This window comes from Capricornis sumatraensis, chromosome 6 (genome assembly GCF_032405125.1).
Source record: "Capricornis sumatraensis isolate serow.1 chromosome 6, serow.2, whole genome shotgun sequence".
Classification (NCBI taxonomy): domain Eukaryota; kingdom Metazoa; phylum Chordata; class Mammalia; order Artiodactyla; family Bovidae; genus Capricornis; species Capricornis sumatraensis.
In genome coordinates, this window is record NC_091074.1 from 48,839,416 (window position 1) to 48,854,585 (window position 15,170).

At 39.0% G+C, this 15,170-nt stretch overlaps 1 protein-coding gene across 1 annotated transcript in view; it reads left to right on the plus strand.

Annotated features, from left to right (window-relative positions):
* GLIS3 (GLIS family zinc finger 3) overlaps positions 1–15,170 on the plus strand; it is a 477,578-nt gene that overhangs the window by 429,929 nt on the left and 32,479 nt on the right. Inside the window, exon 8 of the mRNA XM_068974601.1 lies at positions 13,666–13,838. Coding sequence (XP_068830702.1) covers positions 13,666–13,838 — 173 coding nt within the window. The remainder of the gene's footprint in view (positions 1–13,665; positions 13,839–15,170) is intronic.

Sequence of the window (15,170 nt, forward strand, 5' to 3'; positions counted from 1 at the left end):
TGTCCTGCATAATTCATTTCTATAACATAGCCTGGATGTCCGTTCCCCCTCACTTTGCATTTCCACAGGGGAGTAATAGTGTGATGCCATAGACCCTGTTGCACTGTGCGCAAGAAAAAATACTCTTCTCTGCCTTGGGCATTGAATACTTTGTTTTCTTGACTTATAACTTACTCCATAAACCCAAGTGGAGAAGCATTCCTCCAGAACACTCCATCCTTTATATTTCCCACAAATAGTCATTATAATATATATGTGGCCTCTTTAAAAAGCCTGGATGATCATTTCACCTATAGCCAACTTCACAGCCCTCATTTTGTCATGCTTTGTGGAGACTCAGGCAGTTATTTTTTAGCCTTAAACTCATCCCACTTGATAAATTATTTGCAGTTAATATTGACCCAGACTCTTGCAAGGAGAAAAACACTAAGCCCTTCCAGGGGATGGATTCAGCTCTTTGAGTAGTTTGGAACCGAGTCCTCAAATGAACATACAGCTCTTGGCCTGCTTTGGTCCTGCCCAGATGGACAGTGTTGCAATTACCCGTACTTCCCCAAGGCCGTTTCTTCATTTCTGAAAACTAGTCTTGATTGTCTCAGAAGCAGAATTCAATTTGCAGTTCCCCCAGTAACGTGCTGTGATTCATTCGAGGACAAATCTGGATTGAACTGAGTCCAAGTGTCTCTTTTGTGAGACAGAAGGGAAGTATAAGTAGATACTATAGTCACCCAGATGAGTCAGCCAGGAATTCATGAAGTGATTCATAAATTGTTATAAAGACCACTAACGTCTACTAAAATGGAGCGCTGTCTGGCTATACAAAGTGGGGTATTATCATGGGGGGTGGGGTTTAGATGTTAAATCAGATGTGAAATCCTTAAAACTGTGCTTTTCTTTTTAGGTTTTGAAAAGGATTCCTTTTTTCCCCTTCTGCAGTCAGCCAACTGCTAAAGCCATTTTTCATTGATTAGTTTTCACAGATGAATTTTAAAACCACTACAGATGATACCCCACAATTCTTTGGGGGAATAAAGAATACCTCCCCAAATCTACCATAGACCAGTTTCTTTTCATTATTTCTACTCCCTGGCGGCAAATCAATAATATTTTTCATGTGAATACAATGAAACTAGCTGTTCCGATGCATTCTTCCTTCTTTGGGAGGTCTATAACCCTCATGGAAGAAAGAAGGTGGGGAGGGGGCGAACTATCCAAGCACATATTAATCTAGTTGATCATGTAAACACCTCTTTTCAAAGTGTTAACCCCCAAAGCAGTGCTAAAACACACAGTCCCACATCACTTGCCAGCACTGCTTGCATATACAATACAAATGAAGAAAAGTGAGGCATGTTTATGACACGTGCTTGGTGTGCAACACAGCCTATTAATAAAATTTGTTTGAAGAAACACAATTGTTAATTGACACATAGAAATATTTTGGATTTATACATAAGGGAGAGTGTAACTGAAAAGAGCTATCCAGTTGGAAAGACTAAAGGTATAAGCCTTGTTGATTTTTGCTATGGTCTCTTTTGTTTCTTTAGCATTTATTTCTGCCCTAATTTTTAAGATTTCTTTCCTTCTACTAACTCTGGGATTCTCCAATTCTTCCTTTTCTAGTTGCTTTAGTTATAGAGTTAGGTTATTTATTGGACTTTTTTCTTGTTTCTTGAGGTATGCCTGTATTGCTATGAACTTTCCTCTTAGCACTGCTTTTATAGTGTCCCACAGGTTTTGGGTTGTTGTGTTTTCATTTTCATTAGTTTCTATGCATATTTTGATTTCTTTTTTGATTTCTTCTGGGATTTGTTGGTTATTCAGAAGTGTGTTGTTCAACCTCCATATGTTGGAATTTTTAGTAGTTTTTCTCCTGTAATTGAGATCTAATCTTAATGCATTATGGTCAGAAAAGATGCTTGGAATGATTTCGATTTTTTTGAATTTATCAAGTTTAGATTTATGGCCCAGGATGTGATCTATCCTGGAGAAGGTTCCATGAGCACTTGAAAAAAAGGTGAAATTCATTGTTTTGGGGTGAAATGTCCTATAGATATCAATTAGGTCTAATTGATCTAATGTATCATTTAAAGTTTGTGTTTCTTTGTTAATTTTCTGTTTAGTTGATCTGTCCATAGGTGTGAGTGGGGTATTAAAGTCTCCCACTATTATTGTGTTATTGTTGATTTCCCCTTTCATACTTGTTAACATTTGTCTTACATATTGCGGTGCTCCTATATTGGGTGCATATATATTTATAATTGTTATATCTTCTTCTTGGATTGATCCTTTGATCATTATGTAGTGGCCTTCTTTGTCTCTTTTCACAGCTTTTGTTTTAAAGTCTATTTTATCAGATATGAGTATTGGCACTCCTGCTTTCTTTTGGTCTCTATTTGCGTGGTATATCTTTTTCCAGCCCTTCACTTTCAGTCTGTATGTATCCCTTGTTTTGAGGTGGGTCTCTTGTAAGCAGCATATAGAGGGGTCTTGTTTTTGTATCCATTCGGCCAGTCTTTGCCTTTTGGTTGGGGCGTTCAACCCATTTACGTTTAAGGTAATTATTGATAAGTATGATCCAGTTACCATTTACTTTATTGTTTTGGGTTTGGGTTTATACACCCTTTTCGTGTTTCCTGTCTAGAGAATAACCTTTAGAATTTGTTGGAGAGCTGGTTTGGTGGTGCTGAATTCTCTCAGCTTTTGCTTGTCTGTAAAGCTTTTGATTTCTCCTTCGTATTTGAATGAGATCCTTGCTGGGTACAGTAATCTGGGCTGTAGGTTATTGTCTTTCATCACTTTAAGTATGTCTTGCCATTCCCTCCTGGCCTGAAGAGTTTCTATTGAAAGATCAGCTGTTATCCTTATGGGAATCCCCTTGTGTGTTATTTGTTGTTTTTCCCTTGCTGCTTTTAATATTTGTTCTTTGTGTTTGATCTTTGTTAATTTGATTAATATGTGTCTTGGGGTGTTTCGCCTTGGGTTTATCCTATTTGGAACTCTCTGTGTTTCTTGGACTTGGGTGATTATTTCCTTCCCCATTTTAGGGAAGTTTTCAACTATTATCTCCTCAAGGATTTTCTCATGATCTTTCTTTCTGTCTTCTTCTTCTGGGACTCCTATAATTCGAAAGTTGGAGCGTTTCATATTGTCCTGGAGGTCTCTGAGATTGTCCTCGTTTCTTTTAATTCGTTTTTATTGTTTCCTCTCTGATTCATTTATTTCTACCATTCTATCTTCTATTTCACTAATCCTATCTTCTGCCTCCGTTATTCTACTATTTGTTGCCTCCAGAGTGTTTCTGATCTCATTTATTGCATTATTCATTATATTTTGACTCTTTTTTATTTCTTCTAGGTCCTTGTTAAACCTTTCTTGCATCTTCTCAATCCTTGTCTCTAGGCTATTTATCTGTGATTCCATTTTGATTTCAAGATTTTGGATCATTTTCACTATCAATATTCGGAATTCCTTCTCAGGTAGATTCCCTACTTCTTCCTCTTTTGTTTGGTTTGGTGGGCAACTCTCCTGTTCCTTTACCTGCTGAGTATTCCTCTGTCTCTTCATCTTGGTTATATTGCTGCATTTGGGGTGGTCTTTAGCTGGTTCTTTGAAAGGATAAATAAAATTGACAAACCACTAGCCAGACTCATCAAGAAGCAAAGAGAGAAAAATCAAATCAATAAAATTAGAAATGAAAATGGAGAGATCACAACAGACAACACAGAAATACAAAGGATCATAAGAGACTACTATCAGCAGTTGTATGCCAATAAAATGGACAACGTGGAAGAAATGGACAAATTCTTAGAAAAGTACAATTTTCCAAAACTGAACCAGGAAGAAATAGAAAATCTTAACAGACCCATCACAAGCACGGAAATTGAAACTGTAATCAGAAATCTTCCAGCAAACAAAAGCCCAGGTCCAGACGGCTTCACAGCTGAATTCTACCAAAAATTTCGAGAAGAGCTAACACCTATCCTACCCAAACTCTTCCAGAAAATTGCAGAGGAAGGTCAACTTCCAAACTCATTCTATGAGGCCACCATCACCCTAATCCCAAACCCTGACAAAGATGTCACAAAAAAAGAAAACTACAGGCCAATATCACTGATGAACATAGATGCAAAAATCCTCAACAAAATTCTAGCAATCAGAATCCAACAACACATTAAAAAGATCATACACCATGACCAAGTGGGCTTTATCTCAGGGATGCAAGGATTCTTCAATATCCGCAAATCAATCAATGTAATTCACCACATTAACAAATTGAAAAATAAAAACCATATGATCATCTCAATAGATGCAGAGAAGGCCTTTGACAAAATTCAACATCCATTTATGATAAAAACTCTCCAGAAAGCAGGAATAGAAGGAACATACCTCAACATAATAAAAGCTATATATGACAAACCCACAGCAAAGATTATCCTCAATGGTGAAAAATTGAAAGCATTTCCCCTAAAGTCAGGAACAAGACAAGGGTGTCCACTTTCACCGCTACTATTCAACATAGTTCTGGAAGTTTTGGCCACAGCAATCAGAGCAGAAAAAGAAATAAAAGGAATCCAAATTGGAAAAGAAGAAGTAAAACTCTCACTGTTTGCAGATGACGTGATCCTCTACATGGAAAACCCTAAAGACTCCACCACAAAATTACTAGAGCTCATCAATGATATAGTAAAGTTGCAGGATATAAAATCAACACACAGAAATTCCTTGCATTCCTATACACTAATAATGAGAAAGTAGAAAAAGAAATTAAGGAAACAATTCCATTCACCATTGCAATGAAAAGAATAAAATACTTAGGAATATATCTACCCAAAGAAACTAGAGACCTATATATAGAAAACTATAAAACACTGATGAAAGAAATCAAAGAGGACACTAATAGATGGAGAAATATACCATGTTCATGGATCGGAAGAATCAATATAGTGAAAATGAGTATACGACCCAAAGCAATTTACAAATTCAATGCAATCCCTATCAAGCTACCAGCCATATTTTTCACAGAACTAGAACAAATCATTTCAAGATTTGTATGGAAATACAAAAAACCTCGAATTGCCAAAGCAATCTTGAGAAAGAAGAATGGAACTGGAGGAATCAACTTGCCTGACTTCAGGCTCTACTACAAAGCCACAGTCATCAAAACAGTATGGTGCTGGCACAAAGACAGACATATAGATCAATGGAACAAAATAGAAAGCCCAGAGATAAATCCACACACATATGGACACCTTATCTTTGACAAAGGAGACAAGAATATACAATGGAGTAAAGACAATCTCTTTAACAAGTGGTGCTGGGAAAACTGGTCAACCACTTGTAAGAATGAAACTAGATCACTTTCTAACACCGCACACAAAAATAAACTCAAAATGGATTAAAGATCTAAATGTAAGACCAGAAACTATAAAACTCCTAGAGGAGAACATAGGCAAAACACTCTCAGACATAAATCACAGCAGGATCCTCTATGATCCACCTCCCAGAATTCTGGAAATAAAAGCAAAAATAAACAAATGGGATCTAATTAAAATTAAAAGCTTCTGCACAACAAAGGAAACTATAAGCAAGGTGAAAAGACAGCCTTCTGAATGGGAGAAAATAATAGCAAATGAAGCAACTGACAAACAACTAATCTCAAAAATATACAAGCAACTCCTGCAGCTCAATTCCAGAAAAATAAACGGCCCAATCAAAAAATGGGCCAAAGAACTAAATAGACATTTCTCCAAAGAAGACATACGGATGGCTAACAAACACATGAAAAGATGCTCAACATCACTCATTATCAGAGAAATGCAAATCAAAACCACAATGAGGTACCACTTCACACCAGTCAGAATGTCTGTGATCCAAAAATCTGCAAGCAATAAATGCTGGAGAGGGTGTGGAGAAAAGGGAACCCTCCTACACTGTTGGTGGGAATGCAAACTAGTACAGCCACTATGGAGAACAGTGTGGAGATTCCTTAAAAAATTGCAAATAGAACTACCTTATGACCCAGCAATCCCACTGCTGGGCATACACACTGAGGAAAGCAGAATTGAAAGAGACACATGTACCCCAATGTTCATCGCAGCACTGTTTATAATAGCCAGGACATGGAAACAACCTAGATGTCCATCAGCAGAGGAATGGATAAGAAAGCTGTGGTACATATACACAATGGAGTATTACTTAGCCGTTAAAAAGGATTCATTTGAATCAGTTCTGATGAGATGGATGAAACTGGAGCCGATTATACAGAGTGAAGTAAGCCAGAAAGAAAAACACCAATACAGTATACTAACACATATATATGGAATTTAGAAAGATGGCAATGATGACCCTGTATGCAAGACAGGAAAAAAGACACAGCTGTGTATAATGGACTTTTGGACTCAGAGGGAGAGAGAGAGGGTGGGATGATTTGGGAGAATGGCATTCTATCATGTATACTATCATGTAAGAATTGAATCGCCAGTCTATGTCTGACGCAGGATACAGCATGCTTGGGGCTGGTGCATGGGGATGACCCACAGAGATGTTATGGGGAGGGAGGTGGGAGGGGGGGTCATGTTTGGGAACACATGTAAGAATTAAAGATTTTAAAATTTAAAAAAAAAAAAAAGAAGTTAACAGAAAAAATAAATAAATAAATAAAGGTATAAGCCTGGCTTGGGCACAAAGAACCCCATTTTCAAACCGAGCAACTTCACCAAAGCAAACTGGGAAACACATAGTCAGATTTCTTAAAGGCAGTAGCTTGCTGATGCCCATCCCCCGCCCATCCTCATCACCTGACGGTGAGGAACAAAACCTCAGAGGCCCATAGGAATCCTCTTCCTTGCTCCCTCAACTCGTCTCTCTGCTTTGCTTTGCATCTCCGTTAGAATACGTCTCACATTATTGGGATAAAGTGATATCTGGAGAACTAACTGTGTGACTTTGGCAAACCATTTCATGTCTCTGGGCCAGATACGATGGTGCACCAATGTCCTTCAACTCAAATATTCTATGGTTGTATGGATTTGTGAGCTGAGGATAACTGGTTGGAAAAGCTGGAAAACCACAACTAAGTGTGCCTAGAACTAGAAAATTAACCAGATGAGTAAATACCTCACTTTCTTTGAGCCTCTTTCCATATTGAAATAGTCAAGGGAGAAAAGAGTCCTAAGTTTGTTTTTGTTTTTTTTTTTGGAGCTTAATAGATATTCTAGCACAATGCTATTGTGTTAGATAGCTCTTAAGCATTGGGTATATTTTAAATCAGAGATACCTTAAATGTACCCTCTGTTCAGAGAAGTCATTCCATAAACATGTATTGATCATCCAAAACGTGTCAAATATTCATTGTTTAAAGGACTTTGATACCTAATGTAAAATTGTTCATAGTTACCCTCCCATCCCTCCACCTTCCATTCTTTGTTTTTCTCTGCAGTACTCCTTTCTTCTAGCTCAGTACACAGCTTGTGGATTTAAACTTGTGTATTGCCTGTCTCCTCTCACCACAGCAGAGGTTCCCTAAGCTCAGTGTCGTTTATTACTGTATCTCTAGTGCACCTTCCCTGAGAGCTCAGTTGGTAAGGAATCCACCTGCAATGCAGGAGACCCCAGTTCAATTCCCAGGTTGGGAAGATCCACTGGAGAAGGATAGGCTACCCACTCCAGTATTCTTCCGCTTCCCTTGTGGCTCAGCTGGTGAAGAATCCACCTGCACTGTGGGAGACCTGGGTTCGATGCCTGGGTTGGGAAGATCCCTGGAGAAGAGAAAGGCTACCCACTCCAGGATTCTGGCCTAGGGAATTCTATGGACTGTATAGTTCATGGGGTCACAAAGAGTCAGACACAACTGTATGAATTTCACTCACTCAGTGCACCCGAAGAACTTCGTTGGTGCTCGATAAATAACTCATGAATGAATAAATAAGTATGTTATCTCAGATTTTATGACCCCCCAGTAAGAGTTGAGAGTATTTTGCACTTGAAATTGAGGCTGTGAGAAGTCGGGAATTTATTCAAGATTAGCTAGCTATTATAGTAAGGGGTAAAGCTACACTCCAAGCCTAGGGGATCTGACTTCTCGTCCATCTGTCTTCTATGACATCCATCTGCTTTTTCTGCCATTTGCAATTTCTCTGCACATGAATTTCACCAGTTCTACATGTTTCAGTTGGGGCCTATTGTTCTACGAAACAGTCTAAGATTGAGTACAGCATGTGCAGGAGAGCTCTTTACTTCTGGCCCACCTTATGGCACCCCACTCCAGTACTCTTGCCTGGAAAATCCCATGGATGGAGGAGCCTGGCAGGCTGCAGTCCATGGGTTCCTTAAGAGTCGGACACGACTGAGCAACATCGCTTTCACTTTTCACTTTCATGCATTGGAGAAGGAAATGGCAACCCACTCCAGTATTCTTGCCTGGAGAATCCCAGGGATGGGGGACCCTGGTGGGCTGCCATCTATGGGGTCGCACAGAGTCGGACACGACTGAAGTGACTTAGCAGCAGTAGCAGCACCTTACTGCAAAGCGGGGAAGCTCAGTGTGAACAGAGAAGGGGAGCAGGCAGCAGAAGGGAAGGAGCATCAGTTCAGTCAGTTCAGTTGCTCAGTCGCGTCCAACTCTTTGCAACCATGAATCGCAGCACGCCAGGCCTCCCTGTCCATCACCAACTCCCGGAGTTCACTCAGACTCACATCCATCGAGTCGGTGATGCCATCCAGCCATCTCATCCTCTGTCATCCCCTTCTCCTCCTGCCCCCATTCCCTCCCAGCATCAGGGTCTTATCCAATGAGTCAACTCTTTGCATGAGGTGGCCAAAGTACTGGAGTTTCAGCTTCAACATCATTCCCTCCAAAGAAATCCCAGGGCTGATCTCATTTAGGATGGACTGGCTGGATCTCCTTGCAGTCCAAAGGACTCTCAAGAGTCTTCTCCAACACCACAGTTCAAAAGCATCAATTCTTCGGTGCTCAGCTTTCTTCACAGTCCAACTCTCACATCCATACATGACCACTGGAAAAACCATAGCCTTGACGAGATGAACCTTTGTTGCCAAAGTAATGTCTCTGCTTGTCAATATGCTATCTAGGTTGGTCATAACTTTTCTTCCAAGGAGTAAGCGTCTTTTAATTTCATGGCTGCAGTCACCATCTGCAGTGATTTTGGAGCCCAGAAAAATAAAGTCTGACACTGTTTCCACTGTTTCCCCATCCATTTGCCATGAAGTGATGGGACCAGATGCCATGATCTTCGTTTTCTGAGTGTTGAGCTTTAAGCCAACTTTTTCACTCTCCACTTTCACTTTCAAGAGGCTCTTTAGTTCCTCTTCACTTTCTGCCATAAGGGTGGTGTCATCTGCATATCTGAGGTTATTGATCTTTCTCCCTGCAATCTTGATTCCAGCTTGTGCTTCTTCCAGCCCAGCGTTTCTCATGATGTACTCTGCATATAAGTTAAATAAGGAAGGAGTATAACCAAGTACATATCCCCAAATAATTAGACAGTGTCCAAGGTATATAGATAAATATATGCAGAAACCTAAGGTTTTTTTTTTTTTTCCTCCCCCAAACCATTGAAACACGGCTCATGCTAAGGTGATATAAACTCCTCCACTAAATGAATGGAAATAGTTGACTCATTTCTCTGGATTGCTATTGTGTGATCTGCTTCTGATAAGCCGTGATTTTTTTTTTAAATTCTAGTCTGTTATGTGCATTTTTATGTAATAATTTTCTATTGTTTAAAAGAAGTATAAAAGTCAAAGAAGAGATTGGTAAGCTACGTCAAATGAAATCTGTGAAATGTCAACTGCAGATCAGCAACTGGGGGACAGAGCTGGACCTAGAAAGACATCAGACATCCTGTCTTCTGGCTCTGGAAAACTGCTGTCACTCAGAATGAATGAGAGTGATGATATCTTGTCTTGACATGAAGGGGGAATGAAATGTTCCATGAGAGGAAAATTATAAATCTCTGCAATTTATACTCAGCATTAAAATTCTATATTTTATCATCAAAAAAATTAATTCACCTCCTTTGGAGTTAAAAAGAAATCTTTCTCCTTTGGGAAGAATATTCAGATCATGTTCATTTGACATGTGTGTGCATGTGTTAAAAATACTAGGTTGGAAAATAGGTGAAGACACTAAGAAAATGGGATTTTGAGGCCCCCTCCACCCTACCTTCAGTAACAATAACAACATTGTATATTTTGCTTAGTGAGTTTCTATTTAAGTATGCATGTTTTTTATTTGTTTGCTTGCTTTTGAAGTAAATGGCTTCAAACTACTCAAGTTTCTTGAGGTTTTTTTTTTGTTTTTTTTTTTTTTGCTTTTTAAACAACATTCCTGGCATCTCTCTTGCTGTAAGTTAGTGATTGCTTTCGGTTGCTCCCAGGGCCTTGCTTTGTACCACAGAGCTTTCTCTTCTGCTTCTCTCCTGCCCTCTCATACCTGATTCTTATTTGTCATTTTTGTAAGCTAGTTAACGAGTAAGCAAGTTTATAAAAACTAAGTTTAAGTTATAGATTGTAAGATTTTTCAATAACATACTATGTTGTGTTTTTTAGGTGATAACAAAATTGATTCTGTGTACTAGAAAGTCTGTCATATCTATGCAGTCATTTCTTACAGTGGACTTTTTAGTGCTAAATTCTTATTTATTTCTTTGTTCCTAACAATTGTCTGGATTATCATGATCACATCTCATTGCTTTTCATTTCTCCTCTATGTATGTAAAAGTTAGAATTTCTGTACCAATACTTTTCTTTTAAAAGCAAAAACTACTTTAGGTGTGCATTTATTTCATGTAGAATGGTATATATTTAAATTTTTATTAATGTGTTATACAGAGTATCATACTAGATTTTGAACGTATATTAACTTTATGCCATATAATCTTATTTATTTTAATAACATGGAGTAAAACCCAGCCTGAAGTGGCAAAAAGTAAAATGTAAGGTCCGCTGAGGGCTCAGTATTATTTTATTCCCCCCCGGTTTCTGAGATAGACTATGCTAAAATCTTGTTGTGTATGTACTTTCCCATTTTTTTTTCTTTGTTCAACATTACTTTTATAGTAAGTAATATGTGGTAGCCAAGAGAGCCTGGCTCAGTGTGAAACTTGTGTGACTGAATAGATAAGAATGATTCATAATTAGCATGTAAGTATATACTTTCTGGGTAGATGTATAGATATATAATTTATATATAGATATATAATCTAAATATAGATACAGAGGTCTGTTGTATGAAATTAACATTCTAGATGACTCCTAATATGCTCACGTGAACTCTGTGCTTTTAGTTGGTTGCCTATGCTACTTTTTTATGACTAGTGATCATAATTCATGCTAGTCACATCATCGCAAATTACAAAAACATAAAGTTTTACATTGCTGACAGTCTTTGCCGCTTTCCCCTTCCCCATACACATTTTCTACTCTTTATTAATCAAACTTTTATTTACAAGCTAGATTTATTGTGCTGTGGAGGAGGGAGTTGTGAAATAAAATTATTCTCCTCCTTCAAGCTATTGGTACTAAGATCATACTTCTAAATACTGTAACCTGCCCCACCTATACATCTCTGCTCTGTTAGTCCTTAACAGGCAGAAGTACCAGGAGAGGAGACTGAAAACCCACCAAGAGCGTGTTGCATCTTTTATTCCCAAACAAAGAAATACAATTAAGAAGCCAAAGAATCTTGCTTCTTTCCCCCCCACCCCTGCCAAACACAAATTTGAGATGCCAAAGATGGCTACTTAGCAATGATGTAGGTTTCCTTCTAATTCAAATCCACCCCTTTCTCTCCCTCCCTAGCGATCTTCTGCTCACAGGATTCTGGTGTTGGTTGGTGGTGTGAACTCCTTCTAGCCCCAAAGTCTGTGGTCTCACAATTCCACAGCTTGAGGGCAGCCTGTGAGAGACACTGAGGACATGTTCCCCAAGAAAATAGCCTCTATTTGGGGAATCTTGGCATGTGAGTTTTTATGGGGACAGTGTCAGGGTTAGCTTGCTCTGTTTTTTCTCAGAGCAATGGGCCACTCAGCACTCTTTTCAGACTAATTCCAGTTAAGATGATGTGCTTGGAGAATGTATATTTATCAGGCACAGAACACTGAGTTACTGTTCTCTTCCAGCAGAGGGAAGATACATGTTCTTGATTAAGTAGGCATCCGAACCCAGCAAGTTTCTTTAAGCAGCCTCTGACTTCTCTTCTCCATAACTATTCTATATCCTCCCTTCTTGGTTCCTATGTCATCTTCCTGCATTGTCTCATCAGACCTCAAGAAGGGGAATGCAGAGAGAAATGGGATTTCATCCCATGATTTCTTACTGCAGCAATACAAATGTAGAAACTCTACCTTGTTAACTGCTGTGGTTCGAAACGTCCTCTCTTTGATTCATCAATGGCCCTACACAAAAAGCCCAGGAAAATTAAGTGACCTGTTTCTGTGAAATAAGTGATGTATACATATGGTGACATCTACACATTGTCATGAAACAAAGCCTGCCTTTCTATACAGAAACAGCCTGTTGAAGTTTTTCAACCTCCTGAGTTTTTGGAGGACAATCAAATACTTCACTGCTAACACAGTTTCCCTGCTCATTATCGTGATGCTTCCTTTCACTGCACTGACAGAGTCCCTGCTCCTTTTTCTATCACACTTGTGCCAGCTACCTACTGAACTGGCAAATCAAGTGTTGGGTTTTTTTTTCCGGGGGAGGGGGCGTTGGAAAAGGAAAGTTAACTTTATTTTGAATGCCAGCAACTAGGAGAGAGAACAGACACTTGTCCAAAGGCTGACTCCCCTCTCCGCCTGACAATTTTGATAGCCTGGTCATTGCTCAACTTTAACATTGTTCGCACAAGTACACTTCAAGGAAACTTCAATGTTAGACAGTATAAGGTGTCATTTTAAACCTAGTGAGTCAAATCCTGCCATTTCCCTTACAATTAGAAGATCAATGGATAGTTATCATTTTATATCTCAGGTTAGTTGATAATATCACTTTATTTAAACACCTGTATGTTCTGCCTCAGAAACTACCAGTAATCTTATGGAGATGGGCATGTCTGACTGCAAAAACGTCCCAAATCATGTTCCTGTTACACCTTGGGCAATGTTCTTTACCAAACACAGAACCTACACAGATCTCTGAGTTCTGGATTTCAAACCACACTTGACCTTTGAGGTGTAAGTTAATTTATACTTGACAAAATAAAATATATTGTCTAAAGAGAATAGGACTAAAGAAGCAAAATGTTTATGAGCTAAGTGTAAATGAATCAGAAGTATATGAATCATATTTCCCCTAAAATGCAAACAGGTCTAAAAATTAGTGGAAAGGGGGGTCTGACAAAAGAGGTGCTTTGAATTTCACCAAGCCCAGAGTATTTGAAATGCATTTTAAGAAGCTTGACAAACTCAGACTGTGACTGGATTTTCCCTTTGTTGATCTCTTTTATTCTCTCAGTATCTCAATTGAGAATTCAGTAGTTGAAAAATGGGAGAGAAAAGTCTTAAGACTTTTTTAAAAAGGCTTTTTGTCACGCTCTTATACAGTCAGAATAGGGAATTAGAATTTAGCTTTGAAGACGTTGTCTTTGCTCCTGCTATTTTACATCTCTCATGTTTCCTTTTATAATTGTTTTCTCAGGTTTGCACCTTCTGCTCCATCTCCTCACCACATTAGCCCCCGGAGAGTTCCAGCTCCTTCTTCAATAATGCAGAGAACACAGCCTCCCCATACCCAGCAGCCCTCAGGATCACACCTGAAGTCTTATCAGCCAGAAACAAGCTCTTTTCAACCAAATGGAATCCATGTCCATGGTAAGCAAGTAACTGTTAGTCTCTTGAGTTTTGAAAAGTGATTCTGTGCTGTTGCTTTTAATTAAGTGTCTTAGTTACCTGTTGTAGATTTCAGCTGTCCTGTCATATACCACCAGGCTCTGGCTTTGATGACTTTCCTCTAAAATTTCACACTTTACCAGCATGAAATCTTGTAGCATCTCCCTGGCTTTGGCCCTAAGATAGGATGACTTAGGATACCCACAAGTGGTCAGCCCAAGGTAATGATCCATTCCTTGACCCAGGGCTTTTGACACCTTGTGGACAGGTCCTAACAATAACATCTTGTTTCTTAGACAATAAATGGTGTAAAAGGCAACAGCAGGGGTTCTTTGGCCCGTGCCTGCCTCTCCTCTCACAGGTCTTTGCCCCATTCCCATATGCCCAGATCCTCTCCATCCTTCAGGACCCAGATGAAATGACACTTCCCTCTGAAGCCTTTTTTGATCTCCTTGCTGGACATAATCTGTCTTGGCTCTAAACTGGCTGCGCATCACCTGTACTTCCTATACGACATATGCGTTCTCTCACTTGTAATTTACTTCTCTGTGAGTAAAACTTGTCTTCATTGGTAATGTGTAAACTTCTTTCTAAAGTCAGAATTTTCTGACCCATTGTTCTTCCTTTTTGAGAATTTAGCACAGTTCTTCACGTGTTGTAAAGATACATTGAGTACTGGGTGGATTCGTGGAAGAAGAGGGAAGAAGGCAAGAGAAGTCATGATTGCTTTCAAAATGTGGTTAACCTAGCACATGCATGGAGAACTAAGTTTAGCTTAATTTTTTTTCTTTACTTGAACCAATTTTGCTGACTCAGGCAGATATCTTAGTGAGCATCCATAGAAAGTTGAGTTGTTAAATCACACAGACTCAAAAGATACATAGCCTTTTACTTCCTAGGGACAGATACATATTCTGTTTAAGCAGAAGTGATACTGTATATTTAAACTGAGAGTTTCAGCGCCTGAGAAACACGAGTCAGTTCTCTATCTGTCTCATGCTGATTCCTGAATTTGCTTTCTATGAGTTATTACTTGTAATTAATGGGTGATATCCCCCCAAAATCTAAATCAGTGTTCAAGCTGTGTATGGAAAAGTGTGAATAACCTCCCAGGAGGGCAGAACAAAGCAGCACGATGGAGCTCAGCATGGATAAGGAATCCATCGCCTCTCCCCTCTACCTGGCAGCAGTGGTCACACAAACCCCCTATCCTCAACAAAACTTGGGCCTCTGGTATTATTGTTTACCTTCTTCTGTCAGTAAATTTCTTCTCAAGCTTTAGTTATGTGTTTACTCAACCAAGAAATAGTCCAT